This window comes from Diuraphis noxia, unplaced genomic scaffold, assembly GCF_037042655.1.
Source record: "Diuraphis noxia isolate RWA-SAM2 unplaced genomic scaffold, SU_Dnox_SAM2 contig0001, whole genome shotgun sequence".
Lineage (NCBI taxonomy): Eukaryota > Metazoa > Arthropoda > Insecta > Hemiptera > Aphididae > Diuraphis > Diuraphis noxia.
Window position 1 is genome coordinate 105,047,715 of NW_028301711.1, and position 25,248 is coordinate 105,072,962.

General features: G+C 26.0%; 1 protein-coding gene and 1 pseudogene across 1 annotated transcript in view; one reads left to right on the top strand and one right to left on the bottom strand.

The window, feature by feature from the left end:
• LOC149063067 (uncharacterized) overlaps window positions 1-25,248 on the top strand; it is a 331,333-nt gene that overhangs the window by 279,473 nt on the left and 26,612 nt on the right. Inside the window, exons 3-4 of the mRNA XM_089216321.1 lie at window positions 24,574-24,688; window positions 24,903-25,060. Of these exons, the coding sequence (XP_089072447.1) occupies window positions 24,574-24,688; window positions 24,903-25,060 (273 nt within the window). The remainder of the gene's footprint in view (window positions 1-24,573; window positions 24,689-24,902; window positions 25,061-25,248) is intronic.
• On the bottom strand, window positions 7,104-23,185 carry LOC149063072 (uncharacterized; annotated as a pseudogene).

Consider the following 25,248-nt stretch of genomic DNA (forward strand, 5'->3'; position numbering starts at 1 on the left):
TGTCAATATAACATGTTATATTATAATACATATTTAACACTTTTTGGCAATTTCTTTTATCTTATAAATTACTTTTTATATTTTTTTGATAATATCTGGTTTATGTATATGATATAGGTACTGTTTGTATCACTATATGTCTTTGTTTATCTAATAATTTATAAAAAGATTTTTAGATTACGAGATTACGACGTTTTTAAATTTTAATGTAATAGAATTTTGAATTCTTTAAAAAATTAATAAAAATAAAACACCGTACAGTGATCCATTTCAGGCATGTTGTGGACATATAAATACGGAGTTAAAAGCCAAATTGTCGATACTGGTCATAAATTATGAATTATAAAATGTTATCTTGTAAGGACTTGTAACATTTCGGTTCTTTTGGAGGGCTTACTGCGCACCCACCCACCCAGTAAGGGAAACACTTACGTGGTGACCGACGGACTATTTAAGCGTAGTGTCCCGAAAGGCACGACGATAGGACTCGTAGGTTTTTTACAGTTTATATAATAAAACGAATATGCGAGGTAATTTAGGTGATTGTATTTACATTATCACAAAAAGATTTTAATTAAAGTTAAGATTCATCAGGAGATGACGATATGAAAAATGACATATGGTAAATACAGATAATATACATTTTGGAGTTCGGCTGATGGCTGGGATAATATCTGATACATAAAGAAGATCCACTAGCACCATAGTCGCCGTACCTGAAGCCTCTAGCTATACTGTATCATGTCGATGAAGGCCAAAAGCACAAAAAGTCAATTTTTTTCGGTAAACCAAAAGCACAAAACGAATTTTCGCTTTTGTACCTTAGTAGTGGTATAAAAGTGCAAAAATAAATTGTGTTATCTAATACAATATTGTATCCGTTACACTATAGGTTTCATTTTAAAATTATTGTAGTATTATTATGTATTACTTAGTATTATTTCAGTTTAATTTAGTATTTAGTATGATCGAATTTTATCGTAACAAATTACGATAAAAAATATTTCAAGATTGGATCACTTAAAAACTGTGGGCTTTAAATTTCAAATTTAATATTAAGGTACTTATTTATTTATTATTTTTATTGATGCTAAACAAAACATCTATTAGTTGTTGCTATTAAATTAAATACAATTTTTACAATTATTTATATATTTGTATATTTAAATACACATTTTATAATCACGAATAGCATAGTATACTGTATGATTTTAATTATACGTTTTTAATTTTAACTATATGATTTTATTAAAATACACTTTTTTTATAAAATTAATTTGCGCTTATGGGTTATTAAAAAGGTAATTTTTTTTTTGCGCTTATGGGATATTTATTTTTGCGCTTTTGAATTGCGTTTGTCATATTTTACGCATATGGGCTACAGCCTATCATGTGTGAAAATGAAGCGTTCAGGTCGTGACACAAACGACGAGGGACCGGAAGTTTGATAGAGTTCCGCGACGTGTTTCAGTACGGAAGGAAACTTCTTTGTATAGATGTGTTATTTAAAAGTTTTAAATAAGCAAAACAAATAACAAAGAAAAATATATTAATGGGGCAGAATGGATTGTAAAAAGGGAAGGGAATAAATTACGATGACTTGAGCAGATAACATAAGTAAACAAGTATAGGAGTTGTTCTCCCATCAGGGCACATCGACACCAGTTTGTGGGGGGGCGTCACCGTTTTCCGCCAAAATCAACCTTTCTGTTTACCGCTAAGTCCGTGATCAAATCGGCATCCTGGAATGTTGGGTTGCGTCCACATTTCAGAATCTGCATTAATTATAGCCATTTCAAATTCCACAGTTATGTTGGTGAGAGAAAAATTTAACCCCGAGTCCTTACACTTTTTGCTTATTAAACATAAGTAAACATTTGCTTACATTTATTTGGTAATGAGCGAAAATTCAATGGAACATAGTAACCATACAAATATCCATGAATCTAAAAAAATTGTAAAAAAAACAGGCACTATAATCAAAAGTTCCATCCACATAAATATTATCAACTGTTGATAAAAATCTAAGATTTGTTTCAAATGGAAATATTATTATTTTTTCTTTTTCATCATTGACCAATAAAACTTTTAATTTTGTTAGGTTTTCACCTCAATCGAATTGAGTAGGTACGTTGTGAGCATCAGCATATAAGTAGGATTTTGAGGCATAATTTTGCGTCGATTTTCATAAATATTTTTTCTGATTCTATTTATATCGTTAATGGTTATGAATCACTATTTTTTCCGATTTCAGTTAGAATAATTTGTTTTGGTCTGGTGCTTACATTTTCAATAGCTTTTCTTTTACATGATGTATTTAGCATCTGATTTTTCAATGCTTGGCTGGAATATTCACCATAATTGTGATGTGGCGTATTTATATCGTTAATAACTGTATTATTTTCATCTTTATACACTTTTACTGTACAGTTTTTAGTTGTAAACCGAAAACGAATAAGTCCTTTATTACATGAACCAATTCAAAATTTAAATTCATTTAAAGTCAACTGCTTTTTACCACGATTACTCTCAATTATATTTTCCATTGTGGGGAGCGTACCTACACTCTTTACTCTTTTTTTCGCGAACTTCGTCGATTTTGGCGGAAAAGTAGATCACCCGGTTGTGGGATATGGTAGTGTTGGTGAACTTGACAAAGTGTGTGCTTTTTATAAATTAGTGGCTCGGAAAAAAATGCGCAAAGGTACGCGTTCGAGATCCAGACCGTTGGGCCGTCGAAGGCTTTCATATAATAGACTATAGTGGTAGCGAGAGTATAAAGCAGTGTCGTCGTGTGCCAATTCTCATTGGCCATTGAGTTCTTTCCATTTTGTAATTCCGTAACAAAAAAAGATACACGTTGATAACATTCTATCAGATAACGGTTACAGTACAATTTTTAAAGTCAAATATTTCATACCATAGGGATTAACTGATAGAGTATCTATTCTATTTATTCTATATTGTTCTGTGCTTTAACTAAATAGAAGAATTAACTAAAGTAGGAGAAGATTCGGGAGAATATAATTACTTAATGCTGTTAATAATCTATTTTTATTATAATTAATTTCATTGTTCCATATTATGGCTGTTTATAATAATACTGATATAATCTCGAGTGTTTTAATAAATTGGTCAAAATTCTATAACGTTGCAAATTATACTTATAGTATCGCTACATCCACATAGTGTAATCGTATATTTGTATAACTACCAAAAAAACTTTTTTCCTAAATATAGGATCATGAAATGAACATACATATATTTGATCCATTTCACGAAATGGTAAATCTTATTTTACATTAAGTTTAATATTTAATATCACTTAATGGATTCATATTATTTAGTTGCATCTTAATAACAATAAGTTCATAGTAGAATAATTAAGTAGATAGATGATCGCCAGATTGCATCAATAGAACTACGTAGTTTTTGTCAATTAGGAGTGGTTGCGATAAGTATAAAAATACATACGACGTGTGTATGTGTAAATAAGTAATAATGCATTAATATTATAGGCAATAACTAATAACGTGAACATATAGAATGACTAAAGATAATAAGTACCAACAATAAATATGCAACTGCCTACTTACATTTTAAAGGAAATTTATGTATCTATTAAACTACTTCGGGTCAAATTGTTCATGCTTCGAATTAGTTTCGATACAAAAGTCTATGTGCTTAATTTTCTTTGAGTCCAATTATTCGCGCTAAATTGCCTTGTGCTTAATTGTTTCAAAAAATGTAACTTATATTTTTAATTGTCATAGCTTCTTAATTGTTATATGAAACTCAATAATAAGCCTCCTTAACCGTTAATTATGATATTAATAATATTGCAAACTGAACTAGGTTGAAAAAATAAAATGATATCAGAAGAAAAAGAAATATCCTAAAGAATAGGATTTATTTATTTATATTATGTTATGTTTTAATAGCATGCTGATTCTCAATATATATAGAATATGGTTGTTTAAATTAGTTGAAATTGAGAAAAAGTTGTAATACGTGGGTATGGATAGATTAATTGTGATCGTAATAGCGTTACTAGTAATTTTTATTTTTATAGAGGCGGTGGTGCTCTCATTGCCATTCGTAATGATGTTGTCAATGAATTATTACCTGTCACAGCCAATTCTGTTGAGCATTTTTTATAGAATTCCATGTTCAAAATGTCACCTTTGTTGTTTGTTTCGTTAACATCCCTCCTAATAGCCCAGTGCCTGTCTATGAGTCTTTTATGTCAGCTGTCTAGTATACTATCTCTCTTCAAACAAAATTCCTTATATTTTTTTTTCTCACTTTAATCTACCAAGCAACTGTTCCTTTACTACTTATGATGTTGAACTAAGTTAAAAACCTCTAAATCTGCCAGTCCTGACGGGTCTGCCAGGGTGCACAATGCCCGGTTTTCGACGGCAAAGTTGGAGTAAGTTAACATTACCCATTTTATACAGTGCCCAATTATATTTGGACACTGCAGATTAAATATATTAAAAGTTAAATAAAAAATGTTACAGAATACTTAAAAAAGTTGTTTTTCACCAACTACCACTTACATCACTTTTTTCGTCTTTCTCGTTTTCGATGACATATCCTCATCCTGCAAAGGTACGAAATATGAACACAGATAGTACTTTTAAATTTTATAAGAGGTCAAATAAATTTTAATTTTTAAACTAACGGAGCTAAACGTGATCTGCTAAGAGTATGTTTGCTATATTGTGCACTTGTAAAACGAAGACAACACATGTGGATATGATGGCATATTGACGTCCTCTTAACTAATAACGGAAGGTGGACCGACAACTAAAATATCGACAAGACAATCAACCGACAACCAAAATACCGACATTAATATTATAAGTACTTAGTAATTTAATTTCAGTTATTTAAAAAAGATTTTTATAAATATTGTATAATAATAATGATAATAATTGTATAATTTAAATATTTAAAAAATAATTCGTAATATAATAAAAAAAATATTTAAAAGACTAAAAATAATGTATCAATGTATGCGATGTATATTACATGGTTAGGTTGTGAGCAATACCTCGAAGATACTCCAGACGTGTTATACCTTCACGATTGTTAAAAGCAGTCTTCAAGCGCTGTTCACGTTTTTGCTGAAGGTTTGTTGGGCGTGGCTTTGGAGCTCCTCGAAGAATAGCTTCGATATCTGCATCAACCTTACCTTGTTCTTTCTGAAGTTCTTTAATCAGCGTAAACAGACCAATATGAGCCCTCCCTACCAATTTATTCCAACGCCGATGCCATGCCTCCGCATGGTTAGAAGTCCTAGGAATACCATTGTCTATAAATTTATGATAATATAGAGTATTAGACAAACTTTATAAATAATTGAAAATTATTAAATACAGTAATATATATATATACCGATGTTTTCATAAATTGACCACAATGTTGGAGGAAAAAGTGGAGGTTTTCTATATTCGGTGTTGCGCACTATACGACAGATTTTACCTAATGCATATTTGTCTTCAAACCACTGTACAAAAGTAGTACTTGCATTGTTAGGCATAATTTCTATAATCTCCTTGAATGGATCAGGAATTTCCTCTTCGGGAAAAAAATGCAAAAGACAACATTTGCCGAACTTTGATGCTGAAATTTTCATTATTTCCATACTAAATGGATAGCCCATGACCTTGTTATTTTCGCCACGCACTTTGGCATAAATGAAATAAACAACCTTTACTTTTGGACAACGGAAACTCATGTTTACTCGCATTGATTGCAGCCATCTCAAAGTCACTTATTATGTATTTAGGTGCTAAGTTAATACTATTGTCTTCAGAAAAATCAATTATATCCTAAAAAAATAAAAACTATTAAAATTTAATATTGCTATTTAAAAAAAGGAAGCACATTAGTAAATAAAATTTTGTATTTTCGTAATTACCTGATACATCTGACTGTAACATTGCTCTCTTTTGCTTGTCATAAGAACATACACTAGAGGCAAAACCCTAGATTTGTCACCGTAGCCCACTTGTGCGTGAATTGTATATAGTTGTGTAAAAATAGTAGGCACTGTTTTAAAAGTACCATTAACTATCCAAAACATTGATTGACCGAGTTTTTGAATTTTGCTTACATTAGAAAATACAAGTGTCTTATCTTCGCCTAAAATCAATAGAAAATAAAACTAAATTTAGATTGCATAATTATTATAAAAATAATTAACACACTTATTATTGATTCTTTAATGAGAATGGTTGATTAGATAGTGTTTTTTTTTCAAATCATCAGGTATATTGAGCTCATCAATTGAATTTGGTTCTGTATGGTGGTGAGTAACACGTGTAAGCTTTACTTTCTTTCGTTGTGCTTCATAACTGGGAAGATACGGTTTTAATATGTTCTCTGGAACGTTGGATTGTGTAGATTGAATAATTTATTTTTAAAATAAAGATTTCCATTTGAATTTTAAAAGTTACCCCTCGAAATTACCCATCCTAATTAATAAAAAAAAATATTTAAATTCAAATTAGTATAGATTATATAATTCAAAAAGGTTTTCACATAGGTAATTTTTCCCTAATTTCAATATATCATGCTGATATCTGCTGTCACATGAAATTTGGAACACTGTATATATATGACATAAGTTCCCGATTAAATTATATTTAGACGATTTTTTTTTATTATTAAATATTATTACTATACAATATTTATAAAAATCTTTTTAAAATAACTAAAATTAAATTACTAAATACTTAAAGTACTTATAATATTAATGTCGGTATTTTGGTTGTCGGTCGATTGACCCAGAACCCTAATAACAGATTACCTATGTGACATCGCCGTCATGCAGAGACGTATTGATATTTTTGACACTGTTCCTTAAAGGCACCCTCTTTTAATAATAACAGTTAACTCTGATATGGGGGTGATTTTTAAAAACAAAAACATTTTCATTACAAATATATATATTACGGTAAATTAATTAATAAACATTTAGAAAAAAATATTATAGTTTTCTTCGTGAATTTTGTTTTGCAAATGTATTTATAATGTCATTAAAGCTCATATCCATGGTAAGTGTAGATTCAATTGACAAGATTGCTAACCTATTAGGTCATTCTCGACCTCAAATAAGATTTAACCCTCTTTAATGCTGAAAATGATATCTCGGCTGAACAATTGGATGTTGGACAGCATAAATACATCCTTAATGCTATATCAACGTAAAGAAACAGTTCTTGAAGTTTTTCAGTTTTGATCATTTTACAAATATCCATTACAGTTTTAGGTCTTATTTTTTCAGTTAAGCTCATTAATAGCTTCTAAATTGTATACACTCGTTAGCAAATGAAGATGAATGATCATTTGTATATATATTTTTAAGTATTTCTGCTTTTTTATAAACTTCTGATGGTAATAATTTTATTATTTGAAATAAAAAATTAAATTTTTTATTGGCTTCATCATAGTAGAATTTTCTTCTTTCTAGTTCAGAATGCAGATTGTCAATAATAACATAATAAGTATTAATCCTTAATGAGTCTCGAATTTCAAAATTTATTTCTCTTTCTCTTTTTTCATCTGCAGTTAACTTTCTTTTTCTTTTGCGTATTTCTTGATATGTTTTGTGTCCCGATTTATTAATTGCTCTCTCTTCATAAATAATAAACATACTAGTAGTATAAGTATACCATTCCTGGCGCACTTTTATTTTTATCAGTAAAAGATCACAAAGAAAACAATGTGTAAAAAGATCAGACAATTGAAATGCAATAATTATTAAAATATTTTTCATAGAACTTATGATATTAATAATTGAAAATTGAAATGCAATAATAATTAAAATATTTTTCATAGAACTTATGATATTAATAATTGAAAATTGAAATGCAATAATTATTAAAATATTTTTCATAGAACTTATGATATTAATAATTGAAAATTTAAATGCAATATTTCCCCAAAAATATTTTTCACAAAAAATATGAAATTAATAATTAAAAATTGAATTGCAATAATTATTAAAATATTTTTTTTTCTTACAAAACTTATATTATTAATAATTAAAATTTTTTTTAAAAACATATATTTAAACGCATGCCCAATGCAGGCACACATTATTATTATAAACATTTTTTAATAGAACAATTCTATTAAAAATATTTTTCTAATCTTTTTGATTTTGATTTCTAATTAGTGTATTCAGATGGTTTACAAAATCATTTCTATCTATGTTTGTTTTATAATGTCCCCAAGCTAATGTATCAATACCATTGTCCAAAATAAATCTTTTATCATCATAAACACTTAGAGCTTTTTTGTTTTGTTCTACAGTAAAAATATCATGTTTCTTAGTTCTAAATAAATTTTGTTTAACATATTTTGATTCTTTTGTTAGTAAACAATTTTCAAAATCATTAAAACATATTTTATTTTCCACAACATTTTTTTTAACACCTTTAGCTTTTTTAATTTCTTTTTCAGTATCTAAGATTCGATGTGAATATAATTTGGATCTTAAACCTATAAATTCAGTCATAATTTTTCCATTTAACTCATCTTTAAACTTTCCTAAGACTTTTTTGTTAACTAAAGGTAAACCATAAATATTATCTTTTGAATAATCTGAAGTGTCAAAATGATCTAACATAATTTTCATATCTTGATAAAAATCATTAGTTTTTATTTCTAATATTAGTGAATCTGTATCTGTATATAACAATCTAACTCTATTTCCATATTTTTTCTTTATAATATTATAATAAAAATCATACATTAACATTTTAGATAAATCTAAAATACACATTCCTAGATATATTGGTTGTTTGAAAGATATTTGTGTTCTTTTCATATGTACTGCAGCTAAATTTTCTGTAAAAATTGTCCTTCTATCAAAATTTGGTTTTGCAATTAATTTGTCTAAGCTGAGTGCATTAGAACATAATCTTATATCAACATGATTTCGAACATTCATCATAGTACGTCCATAAACACTATTATTCATTAGTTTGAATTAGTCTTTTTCAAACTCATTCTTAGCTTCTGATCTGAGATTAGTATTAAAATCAATATACACTTTTAACCAAGGAGATTGACTAAATTCTAACACTCTATGAATTTTCTCTATCTTTAATCCTAAATTAATATATAATTTTAGTGTTTCATAATGTATTATATATTTTTTCTTATCATACAAAGTTGTTAATAATTTTGGGAGTTGTTCGTTATCAAAATGTTTTTCTGGTGCTAAAGGAAAATCTGAATGTATATCATGAAGTTCTTTAGGGTAATATAAATCTACTTCTAAAATATAACCTTTACATGATTTATCAGAAATATTCATTACATCAAAATTCTTCACATTATCAACCCATTTGAAATCTCCAGTAGGTAAATATTTACTCATTGCCCACCCATAAAGATTATTTGCATCCAAATATTGTAAAAATATTGACTCCTCCTTTTTTTTAAATTTATCTCCCATGTATTTATTGTTTGCTTTTGAATATCTTTGACTACATTGAGATAAACCACCTCGAATTCCAGATTCGAACATCAATATTTGATCTATATCTGTTAATAAATCTAATTTTACTTTTGTCATTCTTAACATACAATCCCATGCAAATCCTGGTGTTGTGTAATACCACATAGGATCTAATTTATATTTTTTTAAAGAAATATCTCTAAAATTTTCTATTATATCTGTTGATAATAAAACATCGATCTTATTATATAAACTAGTGAATTCACGCATATTTTGTATATTAAACACTTTCCAAATTTTCTGTGAGTTTTCATATTCCTCTTTAGTTATATTTTTATTAGTAAGAGAACTATAAAATTTTTCAATAGGAGGTAAACATGTTTCATTAAATTTTTCTTCACAATCCATATACTCATAGGGATAAGCTAACTTTCTAGTAACTAAATCTAAATGTTCTTCAGGAAAATATTTACTAAGTTCTTTAAATTTATTTTTTAAATTTAATTTTGAATCATTTCTTAAATTATTTGTTAACTTGTCTAAAGAACTAGGTAAAAATTTGAATGAATCAATAAATCTTAATTCTGTATAAATTTTTATTTCTTCGCCTTTCCTAGTTACTTTACGTGGCATCATTTTTGAAAAAGAAATATATTTTTCCTCATTATTTGCGAGTAATTTTATTTTTTCATTATCATTCCCAAATTCTTTTATAAATAGATGGGCATCATAACCTGAAAGATTATGAAAAACAATTGGAATAAAACGTGGATTTTGATAATTAAGATTACAGATAGAATGTGCTGCTCCTCTATATTCTCCAGTTAAGTGCTCATGATCCCGAACTTTTCGCATATTTTTATTTTTATTTTCTATTTCGTTTTTAAGTTTATCTTCATACAATTTTAATTTTTTAGCATCATCGTCTTCAACTATTTTAAAATTTTTGTAATATTTAATTACATCTTTAATTATTTTAAAATTTTTTTTATATAATTTTAATTTTTTAGCATCATCACCGTCTTTAACTATTTTAAATTTTTTGTAATATTCAATAACACCTTTAATTTTTTTAATTTTTTTAGCATCATCGTCTTCAACTATTTTAAATTGTTTGTAATATTCAATAACATCTTTAATTATTTTAAATTTTTTCTCTAGCATTGGAGGTAAATCTGATAAATATCTTTCACAAATATGACATTTATCAGATTTATTATAATAATTATTTAATTGTTCTGCATTCAAAGTTTTCATAGGAACTATTTTATCATACATTTTAGAAATAAGTATTTCTTCATTTTTCATACATTCATAAAATTTTTGAGCAACGTTTGGACCAGAATATTCTACAGGAGGTTTATAATCATCATTACTATATTTAATATAATAACAAAAATTATTAGGTATATGTTTCTGATAGCATTTTGTAAAAGATTCTGTATCATTTGGTTGACAAGTATATATTGGTTTAAGTGTACATTCAAAGTCAGCATAAATCACAAAAGGGACTCTTAATGAATGATTATAATTTTGAAATTCTAAAGTTTTATTATAGGCTTCTGGTAGAACTATTTTAGCAGCTTTATTATTAGCACAATAAATTTGATGGTCATTTAACTTATTTTTTGTATCAAAACTATTTAAACACATTTTACATATAAGTCTTTTATGACCATCTTTTGTCATTTGACTTCCACAAAGTTTCCATAAATCCTTAATCCAACAATAATGACCTTTATTCTTATTATCCTTTCTTAAATACATCAAATCTATATGATTGGTTTTTTATATAATAGTTACTTCTAAAGGTACAATTACTTTTTTATCTAAACAATAAATATTAATAGAAATATCTTTTGTTCTTTTAACAAATTTTGGAACGTCTGTGGTTTTTACTGGAAATTCAATACCTTTTAATGCATTATCAAATTCATTTTCAAAAGGAATATATTTAGTTACTCTTTGCGCATCTTTTTTAGCAGGATGTAAAGCAGAGAGTATTGCCCAAAGAAAACATTTATCATCTTTATTTTTAACATTGATAATAGCTTTTTTATCTCCAATATGTTTAGGTAATGGAATATATGAAGAACCCTTAAAAGGAACATATTTATTTTTATTTATTCCCAAACTTAAAATTTGATGAAGTCTCCATTGAGAATCTTTCATTTCAAACACTTCAATTTCATTTAAAATTTTAATTTTTTCATTTGTATAATAATCATTTAAGTCAGAATTTGTAGTTAAAATTTTATTTGTTGTTTTAAAATTATATTCTTTATATTCCATATTTTCTTCATTAGTACCTCTCTTATATATAGCAAGAAATATAATATTAACTTTTAAATTTTTCTTCTTTAATGCATGTTTAAGTTGTCCTATTACTGAATTATCTAAACGATTTAAAAACACTTGAACATCTTTAATACCCATATTATTATTTTTAATAACATAAGTTTTTAATCTACTTTGAAATGCTGTTTCTTCATTTTTTAAAATAGGGCGAATCATGTTGTTCTTTTCAAACATTTTTGCACTAAAATTGAAAACTCTATGTGGTTTGGGTATTATCTCTTTTTTTGTTCTTATTTGTTTGTTATTTGTTTTTGGTATTTTCTCTTTTTTTTGTCTTATTTGTTTTGTTGTTCTACCTTTGTATGTTTTATTAAACTTAGGTTTAATTGTTTGATCTACATCATTTGTTTGATGACGAATAGATTTCAAATGTCTAGACCAATTTTTGTAAGTAACTGTTAAGTTACATTTATCACAAGTTTTGTTAGGATATGTTTTTTTGTTATCCATTTTATTAATATTAACATTTCCTTTAACTAAGGAATCAATTTTATTTAAACTTTCCATTCTTTATTATAGAGGATATTATTTTTAAAGCATCTTTAAATAAATGCGACAACACTCAATATGATTTTGTAAAATTAGATACATTAGAACAAGGAAAAAAATATGAGGTGACTTTTTTCGAATATTTTGATACAGAGCATGGTAAAACAATAACTGTTGTATTAGATAATAAAATTAGAGTATTTTTACCAAATAGATATTTAGATAATTATGAAATGACAGATGAAAATATATCGTTATATAAAAATTCGAAAACAAAATTTAATCTTATTTATAAAGGAATGAAAAAATTAAACAAAGGAAAATCAATGCATTTGATTGATTTTGAATAAATTAGAAAAAAAAATATATAAACTTTTATAAATGGTATTTATAAAAGTAAAAAAAAATGGTTATATTCATTTACCACAACCAGAATTCAATGATAATAATAAATTCAAAATAGGTCTCGAATCAATGTATTTAAAAAGTTTAAATTTGATTAATATTGAATCAGATTGTAAAATAGAAATTGAACATAGAGAAATATATATAAAAAAAGGTATATATAGCATTTCATATTTAAATAAATTAATTGAACCGGTATTCTTATCTTATAATAATAAAAAAATTCAAATTGAATCTCTTTGTTATTATAAATTAGATGAAAAATTTAAAAAAAATTTAGGATTTGAAAATACAGAATTTGATTTTTCATTAGTTGGTAATACTTTAATGTATTGTCCTACTTCTGAAGAAAAATATATAAATATAGATCAAGAATGTATAATTAGATTAGGTAGAAATGGTGAAATACCGAAGATTGAAATTCCAATAGGAATATACACAGGCGCGTATACAAGGGGGGGTTTTAGGGGTTCAAACCCCCCCCGAAATTTCAGGAAAAAAGTTTTATTATTTATTAATTTTTAGTTTAGTTTTATTTAATTCTTCATATTCTTCAACTAGAAGAAAGGTTTTCCAAACATCATCGTATAATGTCCAGTTTACAATTATTAATTCCTAAGTACATAACTCAAAATACTACATATTTAAACACATTAACGGAATGTGCACTGTTTTACAAACCATTATTACCTAATTTTGATACGTTTGATACTGAGATTAAAATCTGGCAAACACAGTGGCAAAATGTATCTGCTGATGATCGCCCAAAATGTTCATTAACTACCTTAAGTCAAATTTCTAGCGATTTCTATCCGAATATAAAGTGCCTTTTAACAATATTAGCTACTTTACCTGTAACGACTGTTACTGCAGAGCGTTCATTTTCAACATTGCGGAGACTGAAAACCTATTTAAGAAATAATATTGGACAAGATCGATTGACAGGATTATCGCTCATGAATATTTATAGAAATGATGACATTGATATTGACGAAGTCATTAACAGATTTGCAAGACTACCTCGAAAAAAAGATTTTATATTATAAAAATTCAAAATACATGTTTTTAATTAAATATTATTTAAATTGTTTTTAATAATTAACGAATTTTATGAGAAATTATAAAATAAATTGTACTATACCTAATTGAAGTTGTGTAAATTTCTTGTTAGACTATAGTTTAGGTTAGATTATATAATTAAAAAAATGTACAACCAAAACCCCACCCAAAATATTTTTTTGTGTACGCGCCTGAATATACACAATAAATGAAATTGAAAATTTAATGAATTGTTATGATTTTCCTAAAATAAGTCTTGAATTAATTGATGATTTTTTAAATATTACAGCCTCAATCGGTCTAAGTTTTGATGAATATTTATCAAATTGTTTAGGTTTTGATTATATGGGATATTTAATCCCTATAAATAGGGTATGGCCTGATTCATGGAAACTAGGTCCTGATATTGAATATACAATAACAGGATCAAACAAACCAATTTTTTATACACAATGTTTTTTAAAAAATATAAACGGTGTTATATTTAGCCAAACAAAAAAATCTGATAAAATATATAAAACTAAAATTGAAGGTAACTATTCAATTGATCAATTGAATAGTATATTACCTTCAAATATCAAATTACTAAATGATAATAATTTTATTAAATTAACTTCAAAAAATACTTGTTTGATAGACGAAAATTTAAAATTAAGTTTAGGGATTGATAATAATTTTTTATATAAACATGTAGGAGATTCTGAAAAATTAGATAGTAATATAAATAAACAATTGTTAGAAGTACATTGCAACATAATTGAAAAGTCTGTTTCATCTATTGATGAAAAAGTTATCGAAGAGGAACTTTTGTTTGTTTTTTATTATGATTCAAATAATCCTTTTATAAGATGTAATCCAATAATGTACAGACAAGTAAATGTAAGAACAATTCAAATGATAAAAATATATATTCTTGATCAAAATGGTGATATTGTTAATTTTGGTGATGATTTTATTGTTTATCTTGATCTAATTGAAGAAAAACAAAATAAATATTAAAATTATTTTTCAATAGAAAGAAAGGGCTGGGTGTATTGGACCCACCCACCCCTCATTTCCTACTAAAAAAAACAAAATAAATATTAAAATTATTTTTCAATAGAAATATTTCTATTGAAAACACAAAAATTTATTCCAGAAAGAGGTGGAGTACTATTATTGTTGTCAGAAAGACATGAAAATAATTCTCTTAAAAGAAGTGTAAATCTATTATCTAATTTAATTAGTAAAAGATTCTTCAATTGTTCCTTTTTCAATATCAAATAAAAATTCATCATTTCTGATGAAAAATACATAACAAATTGTACTTTTAGGTAAATCTTCATTGAAATCCACATGTAAAATAATATTTTGTTTAGTTGCAGAAATATTTGTTGGTTGTCTAGTCATGTTTACAAGATATATTGTTCTAAATGTTTTAAAATCGTTTGGATCATTATACATCAAAGGAAGTTCTTGATGAGTTTTATGAAAAGTTTTTTTATAATCCATTAAACTATCATAAGCTTCACAATATTTTTCATTCTTAAAATCTAAATCTTGAGTTTCTTCAGGATAACGTCTTCCATTTATTTCAAACCTAAAATTTTTCACATTACAATGATCAAATTCACAAGGATCATGTTCTTGAGTATTTAACTTGTTTGTTTGAAATACCACACCCGCAAACAAAGGACTATTAAGACTTCGATATTGAGTTGTTAAATCGAGTTTTATGGTTTTTCCTGATATATTTCTTTCTTCAATACATTGCCATGATTTAAAATTAAAAATATATTTTTTTTCTTGAGAAATTGTTTTTAAATCATTTAACAATAAAACTTTATACATAGGATTGAATTCTAAAATTGGAATTTTAATTGTAAATTCATCAATAATAATTTTTCCATCTTCTGTACCTGTAACAACTTTTTTTATTAACGCATCATCATCTGTATTTCTCGTAAAACTTATTTCCATATCACCTTGGAAAACAGGATATATTTGGTCTTTAAACCATCCTAATCCGAATTGTGATAACTTACCCATTACATTAAAACGACCTCCACCTTTATATTTACTTGAAAATCCTGAGTTTATAATTGGTCCGTTTGGATCCACAGAAAAATCTAACACACCTTTAATTGTACTAGCAACTCCTGGATTTTCGATTTCATCCAAGACTTTACCATGTTTTTTAACTTCAATTCTAGTAAATAAAAATGCAGGAAAATTATCAATTAGTTGTATTTTTGAATCTTTAGGATAATCTTTTCCATCTTTTTGCAAATATCTACCATAAATATAAAACTTTGCATCTTTAATGCTCAGAAAATCATCCATATTATCTATTCTAAAAATTGTAGTTTTATTAGGTGTATTAAGTTGTGAATTATTCAAAGGTAAAAAAGTTTTATATTGAGATCTTTCAATATATTGATCGTATTTTTTAAAAATATTATACATTATTATTTATAATAGCAAATATATATATTTTTTTTTATATAAATGGATAAATTAATGGTAAAAAAATATATTGAAGATGATAGTAAAGAAAAATCTTTATTTGAAATACCTTCACGAGTTTTAGTGGTAGGAGCATCTGGCTGTGGTAAAACAACTTTGTTGTATAATATGATTATAAGTTATTGGATTCCATATAAAAATCTATATATTTTTACAAAAAATATTGATCAGCCAGTTTATAAAAAATTAAAAAAAAATATTTGATGAAATATCTTCTATAAACATTCATTTTTCTGATGGTGATATAATATCTGTTGATGATTGTGAACCTAATAGTGTAGTGGTTATTGATGATTTTCTTTTAGAAGATCAAAAGTTGATAATGGAATATTTTATAAGATCGAGATCAAAGAATATTAGTGTTATTTATTTAACACAAAGTTATACTTCAGTAGATATAAAAACAATAAGAAATAATTTAACTGTTTTAATTGTTTTTAATCAATCAAATTATTATATTAAAAAAATATGGTCCGATTTTATTAGTAAAATTATACCATTAGACAAATTTAAAGACATTTTTAGAACTTATTGTAAAACATATGATAAAAAAAATAAAATAAAAACATATGGTTTCATAACAATAGACATAATAAAAAATGTTATCTATGACAATAAAGGTAATGATATTTTAAGTATTGATGAACGATAAAAATTTTTTTTTATTTAATAAATGGATATCAAACAAATTCAAAATGAATTAAAAAAAAAAATTAAAAAAAATGTAACATTTGAAGATCAAAACAATTCCAAGGTAGGAAATAACTTAGAAAACGAAACAGACAAAATGAAACAATTAATTCATCTTAGACAAAATTTACAAAAAACTTTTAAAAAATCAGATTTAGAACAATCCGAAAAAAATTTAAATTTTATAAAAAAAGATGAAGATGAAGATGAAGGTGACAACAATAACGCGTCCCCTATTCTCGGGCATGTTGAATATACACCAAAAAATATCCAAAAAATAATTAATCTTAAAAAAAATTTACAAAATAACTATAGAAAAACAGTTTTAAACGATAAATATACATCAGAAGAAAAAGTAAAACATTATGAACCAATATTAAAAGCCTTATCAAATGTTGAATCATCTGTTAATGATGTTAAAGAGGTTGCTATTAAAACCGATAATGATATTCAAAAGATGATAATACCTACTCCTTATAAACCTCGTAATCCAGAATTATTACGATTAACAGAAGATCAAGATAATATGAAAACACCTAAAAGTTCTCCACTAATAACAACAAATAAATCTCCTATGCCTAAAAATATAATAATATTAGGTGAAAATGCGCAAAAATATTTACCAACTTTACCAAATGAAGCTAAAGGTGTTAATCCATTTGGAATATATTATATAAGTAAAACTGATGAATTCATGATCGGAAAATACCCTATAATATTTGACTTTGATGATATAATTTTAAATGGAAAAAAACATATACTAACCCCAGGTATGTGGAGATTATTAACTCATACAGATGTTACAAAATCAGAATTTTATACAAAAGAAGATTTTGAAAATTATGAAAAAATATTAATTGAAACAGATTCAATATACCAAAATAATGATATTAACACAGGAAAACCTAAATCAAGTGGAAGTGCTAAATATAATGAAATGATTAAACCTATTTGGGAAAAAATTAAACTAACATCAACAAAAACTAAAGAAAGTAAACCAAAAACATCAAAAAAAGATAAATCACCAACACTGAAAGAATCACAAAGTTTACCCAAAGGAGAAGGTTTAATAAAATATACAAATAATCCTATTGAATTTATTTATATCGATAATATAATAAAAATAATTGACAGACTATATTTTATATTAGCAGAAGAAATAGCGGGAAATTATGGTTTTCATAATGAAAAACTTGGTATTGTTCATTTGTTTAAACGAAACATGGAAACACTGATTGATACTCCCAAAAAAGGTGTTGAATATTTACTACAATCTTTGTTAAATTTACCAAAAGAAACAACAAATAAGTTAGAATATAATATTAAACAATTAATTGACAGACTACATGTTATATCATCTGCAGAAAGATCGGGAAAAAACACTTATCATGATGAAAAACTTGAAATTCTTAATTTTTGTATTAAAAAAATAGAAAAGATAATTGATATTCCCGTTAAAGGTGTAGAATACTTAATGTCGTATATTTCACATTTACCAAAGGATATTATAAAAGGTTCAGGGTCTGGATATAATTATCTAGGACCATTTACAAATTTAGATAAAAATATTCTCCCGATTAACAAGTTAGACGAATATGCAAGAGAACATGATTATTTTTATAAAGATCATAAAGATACTAAAACAAGACATATCGCTGATAAAAATTTACAACAAAAAGCAATGGAAAGATTTTATGCTTCTGATAGTTCTTTGAATGAAAAAATTGCTGCTTTGACAACTGCAAATGTAATGAAAACAAAAAGATATTTAGGAATGAATTTAATATTTGAATAAAATTTAATATTTTGTATAATAAAATGCATTTTAAATTAACTGAAAACCATAAAAAAAAATTGGCTGAAGCTCATAAAAAAAATTCTAATGCAACAATTCATATTGCTAGTGATAAAATATATAAAGGAGAAAATAAATATTATTTAGATCAAAATCAAATAGATAAATTAAAAAATGCCAAGAAAAAAAATTCTGGAGTAAGGTTGGAGATTACACCGAAGCAAATTAAAGGTGGATTTTTACCATTAATTTTACCTTTTCTAGAAGCTGCAGCAGTAGCTACTCCAGCTTTAATTGCATTGTATGATAGTTATAAAGATACTAAACATAAGAAAAAAATAGAAGAGGAAATAATTCGTCACAATAAAGAAATGGAAAAAAATAAAGGTTCTGGATTGAAGACAAATAAAAAAAAAAAATCGAAAAAATGATTAATTTCGATATATCAACATTTAGAAAAAACATTAAAAATTATCCAGGTTGTTATACAACTTTTTGGAGTAAAGTTAAAAATATAAATATCGAACCGTTAAGTAATTTTGATATAATAAAATTTGGAAATAATATAAAAAATTTTAGAGGTCGTTTCATGATAAATGAATTACCTGAAAAACCTTGGTTAAATGAATGTGGGATATTTAATTTAAATAATTCTACTCAAAATGGTTCTCATTGGGTTGCATGGAAAAAAATAAAAAATTATAAAATATATTTTGATTCATTTTCGAGTACTCCTCCTCCTGAAATTTTAAATTATTTAGGTGATGATAATCTGTGGTATAACAATGACAAGTTTCAAAACTATGATGATCCACCTATATGTGGACATTTATGTTTAGAATTTATTGACAATTATAAAAAATTTATTTAAATATAATTTATTAAGATATTTTTAATAGAAATATTTCTATTAAAAAATGATGATTATTTAGTTATATTCTAAGCAATTTGTGATCGGAATCTGTACCTCCCATGCCAAGACAACAAATTTTAATATTTCCTAAATCTTGAAAAACACAAATATCATGAAGATATTTGAATAAAAAAGTACCTGTTGTAATTATCATATCATTGGCTATCTTACAAATTTCGAGCCAAGTTGGTGATTCTAGTATTTTAGAAGCATAAGGCTTTCCATTTCCAGAAATATTGTGTCCATTATCGACAATTATAATATTTCCTTTAATAGGGATTGCATTTAGATTATATTTCATGATTTTAATATTTTTATTATTAGTAATATAGTATTCATATTTACAAAACTTAACTAATATTTTATTATTTAATATTGATTTTTCTATTTCATTTTGCATTTCATTTTCTTGTAATTTATTAAAATCTTTGATAGTTGTATCCATTGTTTTATTATACATTTCAATTCCTTTAACTAAGGTATTCAATTTCTTTTTAATAATTATTATATTTCAATTTTAATTATTAATAATATAAGTTTTGTAAAAAAAAAAAAATATTTTAATAATTATTGCAATTCAATTTTTAATTATTAATTTCATATTTTTTGTGAAAAATATTTTTGGGGAAATATTGCATTTAAATTTTCAATTATTAATATCATAAGTTCTATGAAAAATATTTTAATAATTATTGCATTTCAATTTTCAATTATTAATATCATAAGTTCTATGAAAAATATTTTAATTATTATTGCATTTCAATTTTCAATTATTAATATCATAAGTTCTATGAAAAATATTTTAATAATTATTGCATTTCAATTGTCTGATCTTTTTACACATTGTTTTCTTTGTGATCTTTTACTGATAAAAATAAAAGTGCGCCAGGAATGGTATACTTATACTACTCATACTCCTTAAATCTAATACATATCGAATTAACGATTCGTATAAACATACCACTGTTTCTAAATCAATCTGCAAAAGACTGTAATTGTTTACTAATTTTGTTGTATCTTACTAGTATATCACCCCATAATGTGGCTATAATAGCTGTTTCAAGACAGTCTAATTTTAAATATAGTCCATTAGCTTCTGATCTTGTGATTTATTTTTCTGATTTATCATTTTTGATAAAAGACAGTGCATTAATTATTTAATTCCAATTTTTGTTTAAACTAATACTTGCATCAGATCTTGCTGACCACCTGGTATCTGATAATTTTTTAAGTGATACATTTTCTGTTTTAGTTAAATTGTTCTGAAGTATTTCCCATCTATGTGTAGAAGAACTGAAAAACTTATAGATATTTTGAAGCAGATTAAAAAACTCAGAAGCATTTCTACAACAGTCTACAGCGCATTCACTAACATTATTTAAACTGTGTGCCGAGCATGGTACAAATGTAGCTAAAGGATTAACTTCTTTAATGCGAGCTTAAAGTCCTGTATACATACCAGACATGTTAGATGCATTGACGTAACTTTGACCACGGCAGTTGTTTATATCTAATCCATGCGATTCTAAAACTAAAAATACAGCATCTGCCAATTCTTCAGATTTATGACCAGAATTAGGTAAAAATCTTTCTAACGGACTGTCATTATTTTGAACATACCGAAAAATAAATGATAGTTGATCTACATGGCTAATGTCAGGAGTAGAATCAATAGTGATGGAAAAATATTTAGCTTCCTTTATTTATTTTGCCATTTGTTGTAAAACATTATCTGCCATTATAGTTATGAACTGCTCATATATATTAAAAGATAGGTATGATGTTGAACCTTTTCCTTTATTGCCAAACTTTTCAATATGCTGTGTTAAAAAAGGATCGAAATGAGCAATAACCTCTAAGCTCATCATGAAGTGCCCATTATGAACAGATCCAAAATGGTCATCATCGCCTCTAAAGGACAGTCCACGAGAAGAAAGTGATTTAACAACAGCTACAACTCTAGTCAATACATTTTTCCAATAACTTATTTCAGTTTCTACTTGATACTTCAGCTTTTGATCAATTCGATTTAATACTTCTCCTCTTTCTTTCATTTTAATTACACAATTTGTGGTTTTTTGAATTTTCATGACGCTTAATTTTTTCTTCTCCTTTTTTCCAATCCGAAAAGCCAACTGTGGCAAACGATGTAGTACCACCAAATAAGTAGCAGGGTGCACAAAATATTGATCCTTTACTTTCTGAGTAAACCAAAAAGGTTCGGTTAATTTTTTCACCATTAACAAGAGTAGATACAAAAAAACTTTTTGACAAATATCTAAAACGAGTATGTCTAACACCACCAATTATTCGATTATAAGTTTTTTTTGATTTATGGAAATTATTGTTCTCCAAATTTTGATTGAATCCATTTATTGATAAATAATCTATCGTTTCTTAATTTTTCATCCAATTAGCAGGGTCATTTCTAAAGATAAAATATATTCATTTAATACAGTATACATATATAACTATATATAAATATATTATAACAATTTTTAAATAAACATTCAGGCATTAGGCCTGAAAGATAGAGATTAAATCATAATATAACTAGAGAATAGTGGTATTGGTTGGTATCATTTTAAATGAACAGAGTGTAGTAATATACAGAGAACTAAATTTATTTATATTTTAATTTCTAACATAATTTGACATAAGAAACTATTTAAAAAAAATAGTCTTCCTATGTGCATATTTATAGTTGTAACTTATTATGAAAAAAAAATCTTACCCAGGAATGATACATTTTTTAAGAAGACTGTTATCTTCGTGCATGGACAAACATGGTGTTGGTGTATTATTTATTTCTTTAGATTCTGTAGACAATTGAGTTTTACTAGTTTCGGTATTGCTGTTCTTTGATAAAAATAGATCGTCTGGATTTGATAGATTATCTTCGATAACAGTACAGCTATGATCATTTTTGCTTGTATTATTTACTTCATTTTCAACTGAAAGCATTTAAGCATAAATAATGATGATTAAAGATATCTACATTTTAGTTTAAATTATGTACATTGAATAATAAATAACATAACAATATGTATATAATATAATATATAGATTATAGGTACATGATATTTGCAAAATTAATAACAGGTATAGTTTTGTAGGAAAATAAACATACTTTGGTTAGGCTGTCTATCTGGCTAAAATATGTTTGTAATTTAGCAGTCTTTGAAATAATTTTGGCTTGAGCTTCACTTTTTGCATGAGAGCGTTTTCGGTTTTCTGCTCCACTAAACTTTTTACTATAAACCATCGCCGCGTTTAAAATAAGAATCTAACAAGACAGAAATGTAGCATTAGAAGTTCATTACATTAACAAGCTTAAAAAAAATAAGATGGGCAATAAGCATTATATTGAATAATAAAAGCACCATAAGCTCAGTACGCAGAATACAAATTACATTTGATATTAAATAATAATAACGTTAATATTAAAACTGAAAATAATAATTAAAATACAAATATTTACCTTATTCATGACTGGATACTGCAATATAGAGCATTAAGCATTAGTATAACATACTTACATACTAAAGAGTAAAAATATTAAAACGCATAGGCCAACAGGCAACAATAACAAAAATTTAAAATATTTTTCACGATTCCCAATATAATATTAGGTATGTAATTGTTCAGTCGTACATTAAAGATACGTTTATATATTACCCTAGATAAGAGTTGGTAATCAAATGAATAATGATAACTTATAAGAATTTTTCCTGTTAGGAAGATGGCCGCCAGTCCATCGCGATTTTGTTTACATCTAGCGTGTCCTTTCCGATTATATCTATTCTGTGCTACTACCAACTTGAGTATTACACATGGCAGGCTATCAGTAATCAATTTTGTGTAGTTGGTACATAGTATGATGAAATCGATCTATGATTTTGACATGATAATAATATAAACATTTTCATGACAATGATATAAAATAACTATTTTAGATTTTCTAATATTCTATCATTCTGACGCCTGGTGGCTGGCGCCCAGGGCCCAAGCCCCCCTGCCCACCCCCTAAATACGTCTCTGCCGTCGTGATAATAAACATTAGAAAATATCGAGTAGGAATTTTTAGATTCCATTTTGAAATATTATCTAGATTGCCACAATGTTCGTGTAATAGGTATACTATGTTATCACTTTATCTTTAAGATTACGGATCAGTTCGTATTGTCGGCAGCTGTCTCGTAGTCGCGTACGAATAAAATATCTAAGTATGGTTTTGTACTGATATTATTAAGCATAATGTATAAATGCAACTTGATATAAATTTGTACAGCGCGTTAAAAATAACTGTGATATAAATATATTTAGTATTATAGTTTGATGTTATTTCATTATTTGGCATCTTTTTTATTAATACCTTTAAATTCATTGGATAGTTATTTATAAAATGTATTTAACCAAATATAATTTACGTATAGTAGTAAAAAGTGTAGTGGTGTTAAATGTGCATTAAATTAGTATTTATAAAATTCCATTTTTTACCACATATTTTCAATGTAAACTTCTAACTTTATATTTTTCCTTTGGTTGATATTATATAGTAATAGTTATTTAACATATTAATAAAATAAAATAAGGAACTCCATCTCAACAAACTACTCAGACCTTTGGATGATTAAATAAAAATATAATAATGGTAAATGTCATGAGAATATTTCTTCAAAATAATTAATGTTCTCCTATTGGTTGTTTAAAAAAAAGAATAGTTATTTGCTATTTTATTCAAATGAATTATGTCATTTTCTATGTTATTAATATAGTCTAACTCAAGTACATGTAATTTTAATATTCATCATTTTAAAACTAAAATACAGTTTATATAATATATATAATTTTCATGCATTAACAATTCTGTTATAGTTGAATCTAACAGTCAGTTTGAAGCAATACGTAGTTATCTGAAGGAATTAGACGTAATCGAGAATGTTTGGATTGGTTTGAAGCGAAACAGTGAGGCTAGTGAATTCACATGGACGTGAGTATTTTAAATATTTGAAAAATATTATACTTGCATTGTAACATTTTAAAAAATCAATTAACGATGATATAATTAAACTTCAAAATTAAAATTATAACTTGAATTATAATAATAATTGTAAATGAATTTAACTCATCTATGTATTGTATAACTATAATATATTATTATTATTTGCTTATTATTCAACTACTAATAATTATTATAAACACAGTAATTACCAACCCCTTGCAAGGAGTGGATACTTTAGAGAAGAAGTTCCACGTTCATCGGACCCAGTTTGCGTTGTCACTGACCCTACGGCCAACTTCAAATGGCACAGTTTACATTGTGGAGGCCCCGAAGTAGCATCATTCGTTTGTGAGCTCCCAGGTATATAATTTAATATTGAATTATCAAAAAAAAAAAAAAATTATACATTCTTTATTTGTTTTAACAAGGTAATATCCCATAGGTATACACAAAATATTTAGAGCTTGAAAACTAACTTTTAATAACTACCTGATAAATAGGTACCTACGGAAATAATGAAATATAAAAAATATTATAACTTCAATATT